General features: G+C 40.8%; 1 protein-coding gene across 7 annotated transcripts in view; it reads right to left on the bottom strand.

Annotated features, from left to right (window-relative positions):
* The window catches only part of GPATCH2 (G-patch domain containing 2), a 112,602-nt gene that overhangs the window by 26,892 nt on the left and 70,382 nt on the right, over positions 1 to 15,328 (bottom strand). For 3 of the 7 annotated variants that reach the window (XM_029047061.2, XM_029047063.2, XM_039914867.1), the window contains exons 6-8: positions 7,380 to 7,447; positions 4,465 to 4,504; positions 3,023 to 3,124 (exon numbers count right to left, since the gene is read on the bottom strand). In XM_029047061.2, coding sequence (XP_028902894.1) covers positions 3,023 to 3,124; positions 4,465 to 4,504; positions 7,380 to 7,447 — 210 coding nt within the window. Of the gene's footprint in view, positions 1 to 2,396; positions 2,455 to 3,022; positions 3,125 to 4,464; positions 4,505 to 7,379; positions 7,448 to 15,328 lie in introns of all 7 variants that reach the window. The other 4 variants (XM_029047062.2, XM_029047065.2, XM_039914868.1 and 1 more) reach the window with 2 other exon arrangements.

The following is a 15,328-nucleotide window of genomic DNA, read 5'->3' as shown; positions in this document are numbered from 1 at the left end:
ATGAAAAACCAGAACCACAAGATCATCCTCTAGATTACTAAAATGAAATGCCATTGTAAATTTAACCACAGCAATCCCCCTAAATTAATTTTGCAAAGAAAAACAATTCTCCCAGAATTATCAATACTGCACAAGATAACGAGTCTGAATACAGTTTTGAGCAGCACAGACCAAGCTGTCAGTACACTCTGGGGAAGACTTTCTATTCTCATACCTGAAAGTGGTTACCGGTTGAGCGTTCACTCAATCAATTAATCAGTTGTATTTATTGAGCACTTACTCTGTGCAGAGCTCTGTACTAAGTGCATGGCAAAGTACAATCAATCAGTCAAGCACTATGAGTTGGTAGACACAACCCCTAGAGGAATCACCCTCAGAGATCATGTTCAAATCAGCAAGGATACTGCTTTTGAAGACCCTTCTTTTCGACGTCATGCTGACGGGCAATAAACTGAGTGGAATTTAACAATGAACTGAGGCAAGGCAGTCAGATGAACTAGGTGGCTGACGTCTTCCACCTCTCTTAGGAGAAAATTCTGTCCATTTGGCTCAGTCCATTAATCTGAAAGTGGTTTCGACTCAGCACTTCTAACATGAACTTTGAATCATTTCTGAAAATAAAATTTTTAATTCCATCGGTATTTGCCAAAAAACAATACTTGTGACATGGGCAGTTACTGGTGCCCCAATGAACCCTCTTCCTCTTTCTTCAATAGCAGTTAGAAAATTAACTGTAAATTCAATGACTGAATAACCGTCAAAGGTTGTTTAGCGTCAGATAACAACAGAGGTACTGAAGCTCAATGTGGGTCAGTGGTCGGTGTCTGTGTGAATGGGTAGGAGCCAGAATTAGAGGGGAAGAAAAGGCCGGAAGAAAAGCCAGGGAAAGAGGAAAATGAGACAGAGAGAGAGATGCATTCTAGCAGGACGAGAGAGTTCTCCCTTTCCACCGCCACAATTACCCAGACCACTGCTTCTAATGGCCTAGTAGCAACGAGAGAGAGAAATCGAAGAGGTTATCTCCCTTCTCCTCTATCAGCTGCCTTGCCCAGACTCTTGCCACCATTGTGGCTAGCAGAGTCTGCTCCTTTGAGACTTTCAGGGTGGGGAACTAAGTGCTAGATGCCCAATTTGGAAACTGTTGGAGGGCTGGCACCGCCAGCTGAAGAGGTAATGACAGTAGCATCAGGTCTGGCCTGGACCTGAAGAGGGGCAGCGCTGGGGAAGGGGTGGCCTTCAGGTTGCTTTTTCCTGTTTAGTTGCTGCGGCCAGTAGGCTGGCCTGTGCTAGGTCCAGCTGCTGCCATGGCCGCTCCCCAACCCTTGCTCGAAGTAAGATTTTTGGAGGGTCCAGTAGGCTGTTCTGGAGTGAGGGCCTTGAAACTTGGACTCACCCTCTTGGAGGCTTTAATTCTTTGGGTCCAGAGACTGGAAAATGATTAATAATGGAGAGAACCTGAGTGCGGTTAACTTGTCTCTCAACTCCGAATATCTAGAAAAGTAGTTTCCAGAATACTCACGAAAAGGTGGAGTTATTCTGAGGCAGTCAGTTAATCTGCGCTTCTATATGTATATTGGGACCTATCACGTAACAAAAGATGACCAAATGAATGATCAAAACCCTAAACTGATACTTTGGCTGCCTAGAGTTATCCTGAAAGGATGACCACAGAGTGATGTAGGGAATTTATCTATGATGCCATCAATTTAGTGGCTTGACTGCTTAGGAGTCTTGGACTGGCTAATTCACAAAGCTGTCAGCTACCACCTCTATGAAGATGACACACAGTTCTACACCTCTCGCCCCAACCTCTCTCCAGCTATACAATCTCACATTTCTTATTGCTTTCAGGACATCTCCACTCCACCTTCGTCTCAAATTCGAATGTCTAAACTGAACTCTCAATCTCCCCTTCTGAATGCCTTCCTTCTCTCAACTTTCCCAAGACAATCCATCAATCAGTGGTATTACCGACTACCATACTTTCTATCCAAGAAGGCCCAACCCTGATGTTATCCTCAATTCTTCCCAGTCTTCGGTGTTCACGTTCAGTCAATTGCTAAAGCCTGCTCGTTCTTTCTCCATGGCATTTACTGGATTCCCCTTTCCTCTCCAGCCAAACTCCTAGTACTGTGGTTCAAACTCTGGTCATATATGATTAGAATATTCTAACTGCCTCACTAATCTCCCAGTCTCCACACTCTGCCCCACCTGAATTCTATACTACACATACTGCCAGGATTATCTTTCTAAAACATCGCTTGGAGCACTCTGACTTTCTCTTTTCCATTGGACCCCCATACTGCCTTTGTCACAAGTTCATATGTGAGGTAACTTAGTAGAATCAACTGTAATTAAAAATTTTATTTCCCAAGTTCATGCGAAGTGCTTCTTACCTTAACTTTCAGATGGCTGGCCTAGGCCAATGGGTTCCTGATTTTCCTTAAACGTGACCTATGAATATAAACCACAAATTACCGACTGGAGAATTTATTGAAGCTCCATTTTGGTGACCAACACAGACTATTAAAAAGACTCCTCAGTTCTCACCTCATAGATGGGATCTTTTCTAAAAAAAGTTAAGTAACACTGATGCATGAGAAGTTTGCTTTTGATGGTTTCATATAAGATTTTTATAGGAGTCATCTGGGGCCCGCATTTCCCTGTCTGGTTTCATGAGCATTAAATCAGTAAAGGGATGATGTTGGAAGGTACTACAGAAGGGAAAAATGGTGATCAGTCATATTCATGGTCTGAAATGGAGCTACCACTAAAAGACAAGTGGGCAAGTGGTTACAAAAGCAAAGGAGGTAGAAGAAAGCAAGCTGTGGCCAGTTAGAGAGGCAGATGATAGCAATAAACTGCACTAACATGAGAATGTTTACTTAAAGGCACCTGGATATATTTTGTCCCAAAATACATGGATTTATAATAGCTTTCATTATTTGTGAAAGAAATTTGAACATGGCATAAGATATCACACTTAAAGAACCATGCAGTTTGGGAGAAAATACAAACTGACCTGATCTTCCGGTAGAAGAGTCCGGTGATGATCACAAGACAACATTCCACTTAGAGAGGCATCACCACCAGACCTGATGAGAGGCAGATCTGAACTTTGGGACTTGAATAAGGGGGGGGAAAGAAATAATCATTAAATTTACAGCTATTATCCTTAGCTTGGCCCCCAAAACTCACTTTCCATTTTTCTACTTGGAGACCACCTTTATTTGTCAGGTAAAAGCTTCACAGTAAGGAAAACAGCAAGCACTGAAAAGTCCTGGCTTCTAGGCAAAGATAACTTCCATCAGTGTGGCCCAATGGCTGGGTAGGGGGAGAGTGCTAAGATTTTGGAGCTAGTGGGTGGTCACTACTCCCTCAAATCCCCGAAATGGAACTGAGGAGAATCAGCTTTGTCGCTGCTGCTATTGCAGGATCGACAAGTGCCCCACGAGGATCCTGAGGTTGGACTTCGCTGATTCAAAAACCCAGACTTGGCCTTTCTTTTTTTTCCTGACTGGAAAAAGTTCCTGTGCCCACCCTTCACGTACACAAAATGCAGTTTATGACTTGCGTTCTACGATCCTTTCCGAAGGACTCCACAGTCAACAAGTAAAGGAAAATTTTAAAAAATTCAACAGAGAACTGTGTTTTTCGAACTTGAACAAATGATCTATCGGTAAGATAAATGCTTTTTAAGAAAGTTTCCCTTTGCAAAGGAAAGAGTAAAATGATGGATTATAAGGTCAATAGAGGCGAGAAGGTGATTCATGCAGATTTACATCTTGAATCCAACACTATTGTTGTTGTATTGTTGTTTAACTTTTACGAAGCCTGCAAAGAAATGTTTAGAATTCCTAGGGAACATAAAGAACTCTAAAATGGATGTGCCTTAGAACTTGTTTCTCCCAGGCTCTAAATTACTGAAGCGTGCTATTGAGAGAGCTAGCACATTCAGAGGACAGAGAAAGTAGGCTACTGAGTTTTATAAATAAAGTTAATTGATCTGGATAACAAGTTCTTATAATGCCAACTAGTTCTTGTTCTGCCATGCATACAAATGAGCAATTTGAACAAAGTAAACCATCTACAGATATATTAAACACTCTCTTAAACGAGTTACCACATATTCTTTCTTGATCTTAAAGGCCTAAACCTATTTTTAATTTTTGAAAAGCCTCAACTCATTCATTTTGAACCTCAGCCCTATTAAAAGTGAGCTTATTTTAAGAGAGGTCAAATTATTTACAGCGGCAGCCCACAGTGCAATTGAACTCTGATGCTTATCAGGTATCGGTCAGCTTAATCATCAAGAGGGAATTCTCTAATGCTGTGGTGTTTTTGATTTCACAATAACCTCTTTTTTAAGAGCAAATGAGAGCGAAGCCTTTTCCCATCTGTTCATCCAGTACACTGGTCTGGAGGTAGTTAAAGTAAGCTTTTCTTGATCGGAGTGGTTCTTACCTGGCTGTGCTCCGGCCTAGCCCCGGGGTTAAACCAGTGGCTGTGGAGAAAGAGAAAAGAAAGGTTTAGCAGTGTGCCAAAGTACAGCACGTGCTATCTTATGATCAGCCTGTGCGTGCTTTTGGGTACTTACTGTCAAACAGCAATACGTAGCCCTCAGCTACACTTTGTTTTAATGGATATTTTATGTAACACTGAAAGTCGGCAACAGTTTTGACAGAAATTTAAAAATGTAACTGCGTTTGTCAACTTGCTCAGGAAACCGAGGAGGGATTAGTTTTTCATTGAATTTCAGTAACGGAAACCACGGGGGACTGTATACATGCCAACATTTTATGAATCCATATGAAACACACAAATGATGCTATAATAGTATATTGTGATATCATAATTATACTCTATTATTATAAATTATGATCTTTTGATTACTACTTAAACTATCTAATGCTAGAATAGTGCAGGTCATATACCAAGATCAAAGCCCACATTATAATTTCATAATTGTACGCCTGGATTCCGATCCACTTTTGGAGAACGAAGTATTTTTGCTTTGAATTATTTGCCCTTTCTGCTTCTGCTCTCTCTAGCAGCTAATACAATGCTCGGCACACAGTGAGTGCTCAACAGATTCCACTGACTGATTCTGCAACAGACCCCAACCTTTGTCAAGAAAATGATATCTACGATCTGTTTTTCTATCACTGGTGTAGGGAAGCCGCTGGGGCCACTTCCGGAATAAGAAAACAATACCCAGTTATCCCCCCTCCACAAGTTCCACCGACTTTGTGATAACCCCAGTCTCTGGGTGACCTAATCGCAAAGCTGATCTGGCTCAGTTAACAGGACTTCACAGAGGAATGGATTCTGTTGGTTCCCTCCTGATCCTAGGCTACACATAGGATGTGGGCTTTTCTTCTTTCCCTATAGGCCTGGATTCTGGCTAGGCTAGAGAAGCAGCATGGCTTAGTGGACAGAGCACGGGCCTGGGAGTCAGAAGGACCTGGGTTCTAATCCTGGCTCTGCCATATGTCTCCTGTGTGACCTTGGGCAAGTCACTTCTCTGGACCTCAGTTACCTTATCTGTAAAATGGGGATTAAGAGTGTTAGCCCCAGGTGGGACAGGGACTGTGTCCAACCGGATTAACTTGTCAGCTTTTAGAACAGTGCTGGGCATGTAGTAAGCCCTTAACAAGTACCATAATTATTATTATTACTAGGCACCCTCTGCTCGGAATCCCCTGCTGAAATGGAGGAGGGGGATGCCAACTTTCTCAAATGGCAGTGCTCTGCTGCTGCTCTGAGAGGGTTGAGGTGCCACGAACAGCTAACAAGTCCATGAAGTAACAGAGAAACTTCACTTTAACACGCCTAAGGAATAATGTTTTAACAAAAGTTTGCTACATGGTGTTTTTTAAATATAGGGGAAGCAAGTCAATCTAGTGATATTTCATGGGGTGACCAGCAGAATCAGACTGGGAAGCAGCATGGCCTAGTGGAAAGAGCACAGACCCGGGAGTCAGGAAATGGGGTTCTAATCCTGACTCTGTCACTTTTTGTGTGACCTTGAAGAAGCTACCTTATCTTCTCTGTGTCTCAGTTGCATTTGTAAAGTGGGAGTAGATATCTGCTATCCCTCACCCTTTAGACTGCGAGCCCTATGGGGAACAGGGACGGTGTCTGATTTGCCTATAGTGTGCTTGGCACCTACAAATATCACTATTATTATTCTTATTAGAGGGCTCCAACTATACTGATAATGATAATTAGTAAGGGCTTATCGTGGGTCAAACACTGTGCTAAATGCTGGGGTGGATACAAGATAATCACACCACACACAGTACCTGTTCCAACAAGTACTGACAAGTGCCTGAAATACTTGCACTTTGTTACTCCAAAAATTAGGGAAGGGCATAAAGAGAGGGAAGGCCACGTAGGGTCTGTGATTTATGGACACATTTTGTTTTTATTCATAAAATCTGTCCATGTCGCAGTTGATGCTCTCAAATTCTATTACTTCTACTCTTTCATTTTCAATTTTTAACAAAGGGGAAAAATGTATATGAAGCCAATACACAATGACTAGCACAAGAATTACTGCTTAATATATTATATTGAGGAAAGATTAATGGAACTATAATGGGCGGGAAATGTGCCTGCTAATTCTGTTGTATTGTACTCTCCCAAACACTTAGTACAGTGCTCTGCACATAGAAAGTGCTCAATCAATACCACTGACATTGAAAATAGCGCTTATCAGTATGTCTGTCAATATTTCTGTCCTTGGCTTTAACGCACAAATTGAAACTAAGTTAATTTTTTTCATTCATCCCCGAACACCGGAACATTACTAGCAACTGGTAATATCTTCAGCTACATTTTGACTTTTGAGAAGTTAACCACCCCTTTCGTGGACTCTCTAGGCCTTTTGCTCTTCCTCCTCCCTTGTATGGCTTCATTTTTGGCCATTTCACTTTGCCCGAAGAAAAGCCAAGTGCAGAAGGGGGAAGTGAAATTGAAATGGTTTTTCTTACTTTAGGACTAAATAACGGCTTTAACGAATGGCTAAAATGAAGTTTTTGGATTATCTGGGATTTTCAATTACATATAGCTTTCCTTTCCCCCATTGCCAGATATTTGTAGGAAATGGCTGTTTCCGAAACATTTCTTGGCAATAATTTTAAAACATTTTGCATATTTTCAGCTTTTCTTGCACTACTTCTAGTGCAGGAAATTGCTTCTATGTTTTCCCTGCTATTGATGTTTACCCTTTCTGTATACATACCAATGTCTCACGCAACTATCCTACAGTACATTCACAAAAGTCACGGTTTCCAACTTTGAGAAAGAAAGCAAGACAAGTGGCACTGAAAATATTCTATAAACATGGCCAAAGTGTAAGTACAGAGGATACTAACTCATGGTGGTGACAATCTGGGGAAAAGCGAACCATTCTCTTGTTACTGACTGGACCAGGTGAGGTAATCTGAAAAGAGAAAATGAGCACAAAATGGTGAGTTAGTTAAATACGCTTTTCTAAGACTGAAAAAAAAAGGTCTTTTCCAGTGGAGGCTCTTGCCCATCTAAAAAGGAGAAAATAGTAGAATCATGACCAAAAAAGTGTTAATTTCCTATTTCTCTTTTGTTATTAATCAACTGTATTTATTGAGCACTTACTGTGTGCAGAGCACTGTACTAAGCGCTTGGGAAGATACGATGCAATAGAGTTAGTAGACGTGTTCCCTGCCTAAAGGAGTTTACAGTCTAGAGGGGAAAACAGACAGTAAATTATGGATATGTACATAACTGCTGTAGGGCTGAGGGTGGGGTGAGTAGCAAGTGCTTAAGAATTAGGATATGTTGTCCCAATCAAGAAGCAAGGGGATTTTACCACTTTTTTTTTTTTTTTAACCTGGCATCAGGTTTGCTTTGGGCACTATGAGCAATGGGTAAGTCAACTGTGCGTTAAGTCTGTGTGTAGGTCCATTAAAACTGTTGGTACATCTTAACTGCGTGGACAAGGTGAACCCGGAATTGTTCACCAAGTTCCACAACCCCTCGGGGGAAGTGGACTCACTGAGCCTTGCAGGGAGAAACTGCATTCTAAACAGAGAAAAGAAAACACTTCATTGGATGCAAACCGTCTGAATTCAAACCACAAGAAACTGTCAGCTGAAAATTCCAGTAAGATTCAAAATAGGATTGAGAGATCCTGGATCCACCCCTTCCTCTCCATCCAAGAGGCCACCATATTGGGTCCAGGCATTTGCCGTGCTATGGCCTCATTACTGACTCAGCCTCCTCACTGATCTCCATGCCTCCAATACCTCCCCTATGGAGTCCATACTTCACTCCGCTGCCCGAATCATTTTTTCTAAAATGCCACTCTACATTCATCTCCCCACTACTCAAAAATCTCAAATGGTTGACAATTTCTTTCCACCTCAAGTAGAAACTGCTGGTAATTGGTGTTAAGGCCTCAATTGGCTCCCTCTCTCTCCTACTTATCCATTCTGCTCTCCCACTGTTCTCCAGGCCAAGCAATGATATTTATTAAGCATTTACAGTGCGCAGAGAACCGTACAATAGAAAAGGCAGACAAGATCACTGTCCACAAGGATTTTACAGATTGGAGGGTCACAATGTTTGTTCCTCTAAACCAAACTACTTCATATGCCTCAATCTTGTCTCTCTCCCAATCCCACCTCTTGCCTGCAATTCGCTCTCTTTTCATATCTCACACCACTGCTCCCCACATTTTCAAAGCCCTTCTGAAAACGCAGCTCCTTCAGGAGGCCTTCTCTGATTAAATTTTAATCTCTCCAGTGTACATCTCCCCAACTGACTCTTCAGCACTTCCAGACCACTAAAGTACTTAAGTACTCAGCCCTGTAGCACTTATATACATATTTACATACCTGATTACTTAAAGCACTAACTCATGTACTTGTCCTCTTTACCTCCCTCCTCTTCCTGCAATTTATGTTGTTTTAATAATTGTTACAATAATTGAGGTATTTATTAAGTGCTTACTATGTGACAGGCACTAAGAGCTGGGGCAGATACAAGATAATCTGCCTCCCTGTGCCATATTGTGAGCTCGGGATCATGTCAACTACCTCTACTGTCCTCTCCCAAGTGCTTAGTGCTCCCTCAGTAGGAGGGACCAAAGGTACTGAACCCCCATTTAGCAGATGAGGGAACTGAGGCGTAGAGAAGTCAAGTGACTTGCCCGAGGTCACACAGCAGGTAAGCGGCAAAACTGGGATTAGACCCCAGGATCCTCTGATTTCCAGGCTTGAGCTCTTTCCACTAGGCCATGCTACTTGATGATGATGATGATGTTTGTATTTGTTAAGCGCTTACTATGTGCAGAGCACTGTTCTAAGTGCTGGGGTAGACACAGGGAATCAGGTTGTCCCACGTGGGGCTCACAGTCTTAATCCTCATTTTACAGATGAGGTAACTGAGGCACAGAGAAGTTAAGTGACTTGCCCACAGTCACCCAGCTGACAAGTGGCAGAGCCGGGCTTCGAACTCATGACCTCTGACTCCAGAGCCCGTGCTCTTTCCACTGAGCCACGCTGCTACTTCCCTTTTATACTTGGAATCGAAGCAAGCTCCATATAAACAGACTACCATTTGGAAAGTGTTCCACTGGAACACTGTCGAAATCTTCAAACTGATCATTCCTTGCTTCTTCACCTGAACCAATTTTTTTTTTCTTGCTTAAAATAAGATGTGAAACTCTGGAAATTTTCACCAAGCATCAGTTACCGAAACAAGTCCCGAAACCAGAAGGCACAGCAAGCACCCAAAACACGATGCAAGGAGTAAAGACATTCTGACACCCTCACTCAACGTGTACGGACACTGTCCAAGCTGTTAACGAATTTCTGAAACGATTCCTAGGTTGGGATGGCCGATCATTCTGCAGTTAGAGAAATGAGGTTGCCAGTATTTAAATAGTAATGGTGATGCAACTGAAGACATTTAGAGGATCTCTCAAATTATAGTTCCCCTTCTGCTCTGTGGTCGCATATTGGTGTGAAAATGCTTATCTCAGTTAATGAAAAGATTTTAAACGTACGCAGATGACGACATTAATAACCAAATAGTAACTCGGGCACTCTAGGTAAACACGTGCTTCAACTCCAGAGCTACATCCTGCATTAATCTCAAAATGAGGTTTTCATGCTATTCCAGTGGGTATCCCAGGAATACAGTAATCCATTTTCTCCACTGTGGCTATAAGAAAAGCCGACTGTGCCTATGTCATGCTTTGTTAGAGGTTCATGATCACATTATCTCATGGTGGACTTGACACTTTTATTCAGTTTACAGTATGTTCTGTGTACAGGCAACTTATTTCCTTTGCCAGGCCTGCTGACAACCTTTTCCACACTATATTAATCTTGTTTACTGACTTTATCTTGGTACAAATATCAGAAAACTGAACTTTTTATCTCGGGGAGAAAATAAACAACGTGTTGACAGAAGCAGAAGCTATTTTCTGGACTAAAATTGGTTGTTTACCCGCAGCCATACTTACAGAAAAATGTTTAAGGCTCAAGCTGGTTCAAAATACATAATCCAAAATTTAATAAATAAAGAAATCTCACAACAACCCATGTGATAAATTGCCAGGTATAAACAATATATCTACACATAATAAAACAGGATTTGTAACTAATTTATCCTGTAATATAAATGTAAGCTTTCAATCCAGTCACGAACAATCAGACAGTGTATTTTTCAGAAGGCTCATACAAAGTTCTAAGCCCACTTCAATTTATGGAAATCATCCACCGAGATTTGTAAAATTAAATGCAAATTTTTTTTACATTTCTTTACCCCAAATCTAATGTATTCTCACTGTATATTTTATTTCAGTAATATCTTCCTACGAAATAGGCTGGCAGTAGTATCTATTTTCTTCTGACTTTTACTCTCTCATGTAATAAATCATAGCATTAGTTGGAAAGAAACTGCTTTTGATTTCAGATTATGCATAAAAATCACTTCAAAATGTGGTCTGGGTCTTTTTGCAAAAAGAGTTCTAGCTATAATTTTGAATATTTGAGGAAAGATTCAAAATAGATTCCATTTTAAACTAGATATACAATTAAATACTAATGGTGTAAAGTGATTATCATTAAGTAAAAGTTGGATTTGGTATATTTAAGAGGTTCTCATCACATTAAGGGCTTAGTACAGTGCTCTGCACACAGTAAGCACTCAATAAATATGATTGAATGAATTGACATTTTTTTAATGGTACTGGCTACTATGTGTCAAGGACTGTTTTAAGTACTGAAAGTCTATAATTGTCAACATATAGAAATTTGAGCAAAACACATTAAGAAATGGGACAGCTATTCTCTAAAGCTGTTTAGCCTTATGAAAGTAGATTTCTTTGGTGATTTTTTTCATCTACTACCTGGTGGATTTATGATCTCCCACACAAGCAAAGTAGAGCAGTGGCCTCTCCACCTGATTCTGCTTTTATATAACCCAATTATTGAAGGTAATAGGGATGACAGTGGCCTACATCCTGCTGGACTTTTTGATATTGGCCATCCTTCTAGCTCTGTGGGGCTCAAGCAAATTCCCTCCTTCCTGCCTTGATTTCTTCCGTGACATTACCCAATCAATCGATGGTACTCATTGAGCACTTGCTATGTGCAGAGCACCGTACTAAACACTGGGGAAAATACAACAGAATCGGCAGATACGTTCCCTGCCCAAAAGGAGCTTTCATGCTGTCTCTAATTTTGAGCGTTTGAGGAACGATTGAAAACAGAATTTCATTTTACATCCCTTGCCATTTTGTCAAGCCCTCAGATTTTGCTCCTACTCTTGTTCTGATTCCAGCTGCAAGATTTGGAAATGAACCACAGCTTCAGAATTCAGCAGGCTCTACATGAGAGCCCCCTAGTGTGTTCGACTAACGTGTCAGCCACCGATTAGTGTAGAAGGGCAGGCATGAACGAAAACAACAACAAGAACATGTTAAAGTTTAAACTTCTATGGAGAAAAATTTTGGTCCGCTATAGTGTTGACTGTCCTTTTTTAAAAAAATACACCCATTTGAAAAATAAACGTTATTTTACCTAATTTGCTAAAAAAAAAAGGATACATTTGATAAATGGTTACTTTTTTCCTTATTTTTATTATTCAGGCCTTCCATGATAATCTATCACTTCCCCACCCTATGTCGTTCCGTTACTCCTCAACTATTGCCATTTTAACACTTCCATGACGCCTAAGTGAGCCCTCTAGTACTCACCCCCTCACCCTCCCATTTCATTTATGTACAGATATTTAACTAATAATAACTCTATTATACTCTCCCAAGTACTTCATGATACTGTGCACAGAGGGAGTGCTCAACGGATACTACTGTTTGATCATTAGACATGATTCTGGCCCTCAAGTTGCTTACAGTCCAGTGGAAGAGGCAGACATTAAAGTAATTTACGGGGAGGGCAATAAGGAAATGTGGATATTTGAGTTGGTGCTAAAAAAAAGAATTACGGTATTTGTTAAACGTTCACTAGGTGCGACGCACGGTACTAAGTGCTGGGGAGGATATAAGCAAATTGGGTTGGAAGCAGTCCCTGTCCCATGTGAGGCTCACAGTCTTAATCCCCATTTTACAGAGGAGGTAACTGCAGCCCAGAGAAGTGAAGTGGTCCAAGATCACACAGCAGATTAGTGGCGGAGAGGAATTAGAACTCATGACCTTCTGACAACCGGGCCTGTGCTCTACCCGCTACGCCATGCTGCTAAAGGGTGAGTCGGATCTGTTGTACTCTACTCTCCCACAGACTTAGTACAGTGCTCTGCACACTGTAAATTCTCAATAAATACCATTTATGATTGTAATGTCTGTGGGCAATACAGATGGTTGTGATTTCAAAAGTGCATAGTTGGCATAGTTCTCAAGTGGTATCTGGGGGAAATACGATGGGAGAAGAGAAATTAATGTATGTAAAAAGGGGTTGGGAAGACCGATATGAGGCAGTGTGATGGTTTCATGCAGTTGCGAGGCCCAGAAGTACTGGGGGGAGGAAGAGAGGCTCAGAAGGGATTCTGAAAAGGCTAGGAAAGGTTCACTAACAGCTACTAAAATTCTTCAGTGGAACAATAATTCAAATCAAGCTTCACCCGAAACTAGTCATCATAATGTCAAAAATCTGGGGTATTTCACATGAAATTCCTGACTTATGATCTATTTCCAGTCACCACAAGCAACTGATTCAAAACAAACAAAAAAATGAAATCAAAAACAAACAAAAAAGATTCATTTACCAAAGTCAAATTCTAACTGGATTCAAAATGTGTGTAGTTTCTCCCCTCACTTTAGACACTTGATCCGTACAAAACACCTCCCAGAAAATGTTTGATGCCTTTTCGGTATGCTGAATGCTTCATTCGCTATCAGGTCAGATGAAGATTTTAGATTGTATCACACTGGGTTGAGATGGACAGGCCTATAATATTCCTGTGTCCTCTTGTGGATCAAGCATCACCCCAATGCTGAGGGTATACATGGGGGAGAGTAGAGGGGAGGGAGAAGGGATTGGAAGGGCGACAATTCAATTCAATCGTATTTACTGAGCACTTACTTTGTGCAGTGCACTGTACTGAGCGCTTGGAAAGTACAATATTGCCACAGTGTGACTGACTCCTGACCCATGAGATTACTGATAAGAACTTGGCTGACAAACCTTCCCTAGGGCACCAATACGTTAAGGAAACCCAAATGGCTCAAGAAAATGAAGATAACTCCCTGTTCTTCTGGGTTTGGATTGGGCCTCCTAGCTAAACTCCACTTGGATCAGAAGTCTCTACTCCAAGGAGGATTTTTTTTTTTTTTTTACTAGTATTTGCTAAGTGCTTTCTAAGTGCCAGGCACTGTTCTAACGACTGCGGTAGATACAAGGTCATCGGGTTGGACACAGTTCACGTCCCACGTGGGGTTCACAATCTTCATTCCCATTTTACAGATGCGGTAAGTGAGGCACAGAGAAGTGAAGTGACGTACTTAAAGTCACAGAGCAGACGAGTGACTGATTGATTGACAGAACCCAGGTCATTCTGACTCCCAGGCCCATACTACATCCACAGTGCTTCTCTGCTTAGAGGATGACTCTGGAATCTGTGGATAGGGAGTGGAAAGGAGTCTACTATTACTGCAGTTTGACGGAGAAATGGAGTGGCAGGCTGTATAAACTCCCCCACTAAAATGAATCTCAGCAAAACCTATAATACAATCTTTTGAGAAACTTAAGTTCCCCCCGACAAGAAGGTTTTGTTATGTTGACACCACCAAAAGATGTGTATGCCAAAACGAAATCAAGAAACCATTTCCCATGTAATTGGGAAAAAAATTGAAAAAGTAGGGAAACACAAAAATTATTTAAATCTACATCAGCCTAAAAGTGAGATTAAATTCCCTATCAGAAAAGGATTTTTCCCACCAAAAGGAAATTAAGGAAGAGTTCATTAGTAAATTACCAAGTCCCAAGGTAGACAAACTACTGAGATGCATATTCTGTGATTCTAAAAAAAAAAGTTATTTTCTTGAATAATTTAGAGCCAATAAGAGCTGATTTATTAAAATAAGAATAGGTGCATAAATTCTAAATTTTCCATATATATTCCTAGTAAAAGGATTTCAATGTTCCCATTCAAAAGATGAATCCATTTATTACTAAGAAGTAGTGCTAAGGCAACTTTTTTTACCTAGTGACTATTTCAGCAAGAAGTTTAAGCCCAAAAAGAAATGGAGACTAAGACATAGTTAGAAGAAAATGACATTAACTTCAGTGTCCACTTTAGAAGCAAGCTGTGAGTGGCCTCTACTGGCTGACCTAAAGTTTCAGAAGTCACAGGGCTCTCATCAAATGTGATGCCTGGAAATATCGCTGAGGACCGAAGGAAAAGAAAACCATGCTACCTGCATTTTAATGTGAAATCCATTGAGAAGTCTGTTTTTAAACTTCAAGCTTATCCTAAATTAAGATGACACCAAAACATCTGTCCTTTAAAAAGCATATATATGTGTAATGTATGATTATAAGAGGTTTCCATTATAAAGATCTATCTATTCAGCTGTTCAAACTCTCAATCAGTACGTTAGCAATGTATAAATTATGGAGGGAGGCGTAACCCATACCAGAGTATCATCATGAGCGTTAAAAAGTAGCATTTAAAAAAAAATTAACAATTTAGAAAACCTCTAAATTTCCTTAGTCATTTACATCCCCCAGATTGAGTTAATATGCCTTGGGCTGCAACTATTTAGTTACAGAGGATTCAAGGAACTGTGGACAGAAAACACAGAGTTGCATTCAAGGGC

Source organism: Ornithorhynchus anatinus, chromosome 19 (genome assembly GCF_004115215.2).
Source record: "Ornithorhynchus anatinus isolate Pmale09 chromosome 19, mOrnAna1.pri.v4, whole genome shotgun sequence".
Lineage (NCBI taxonomy): Eukaryota > Metazoa > Chordata > Mammalia > Monotremata > Ornithorhynchidae > Ornithorhynchus > Ornithorhynchus anatinus.
This window is presented reverse-complemented; position numbering and strand designations above follow the sequence as displayed.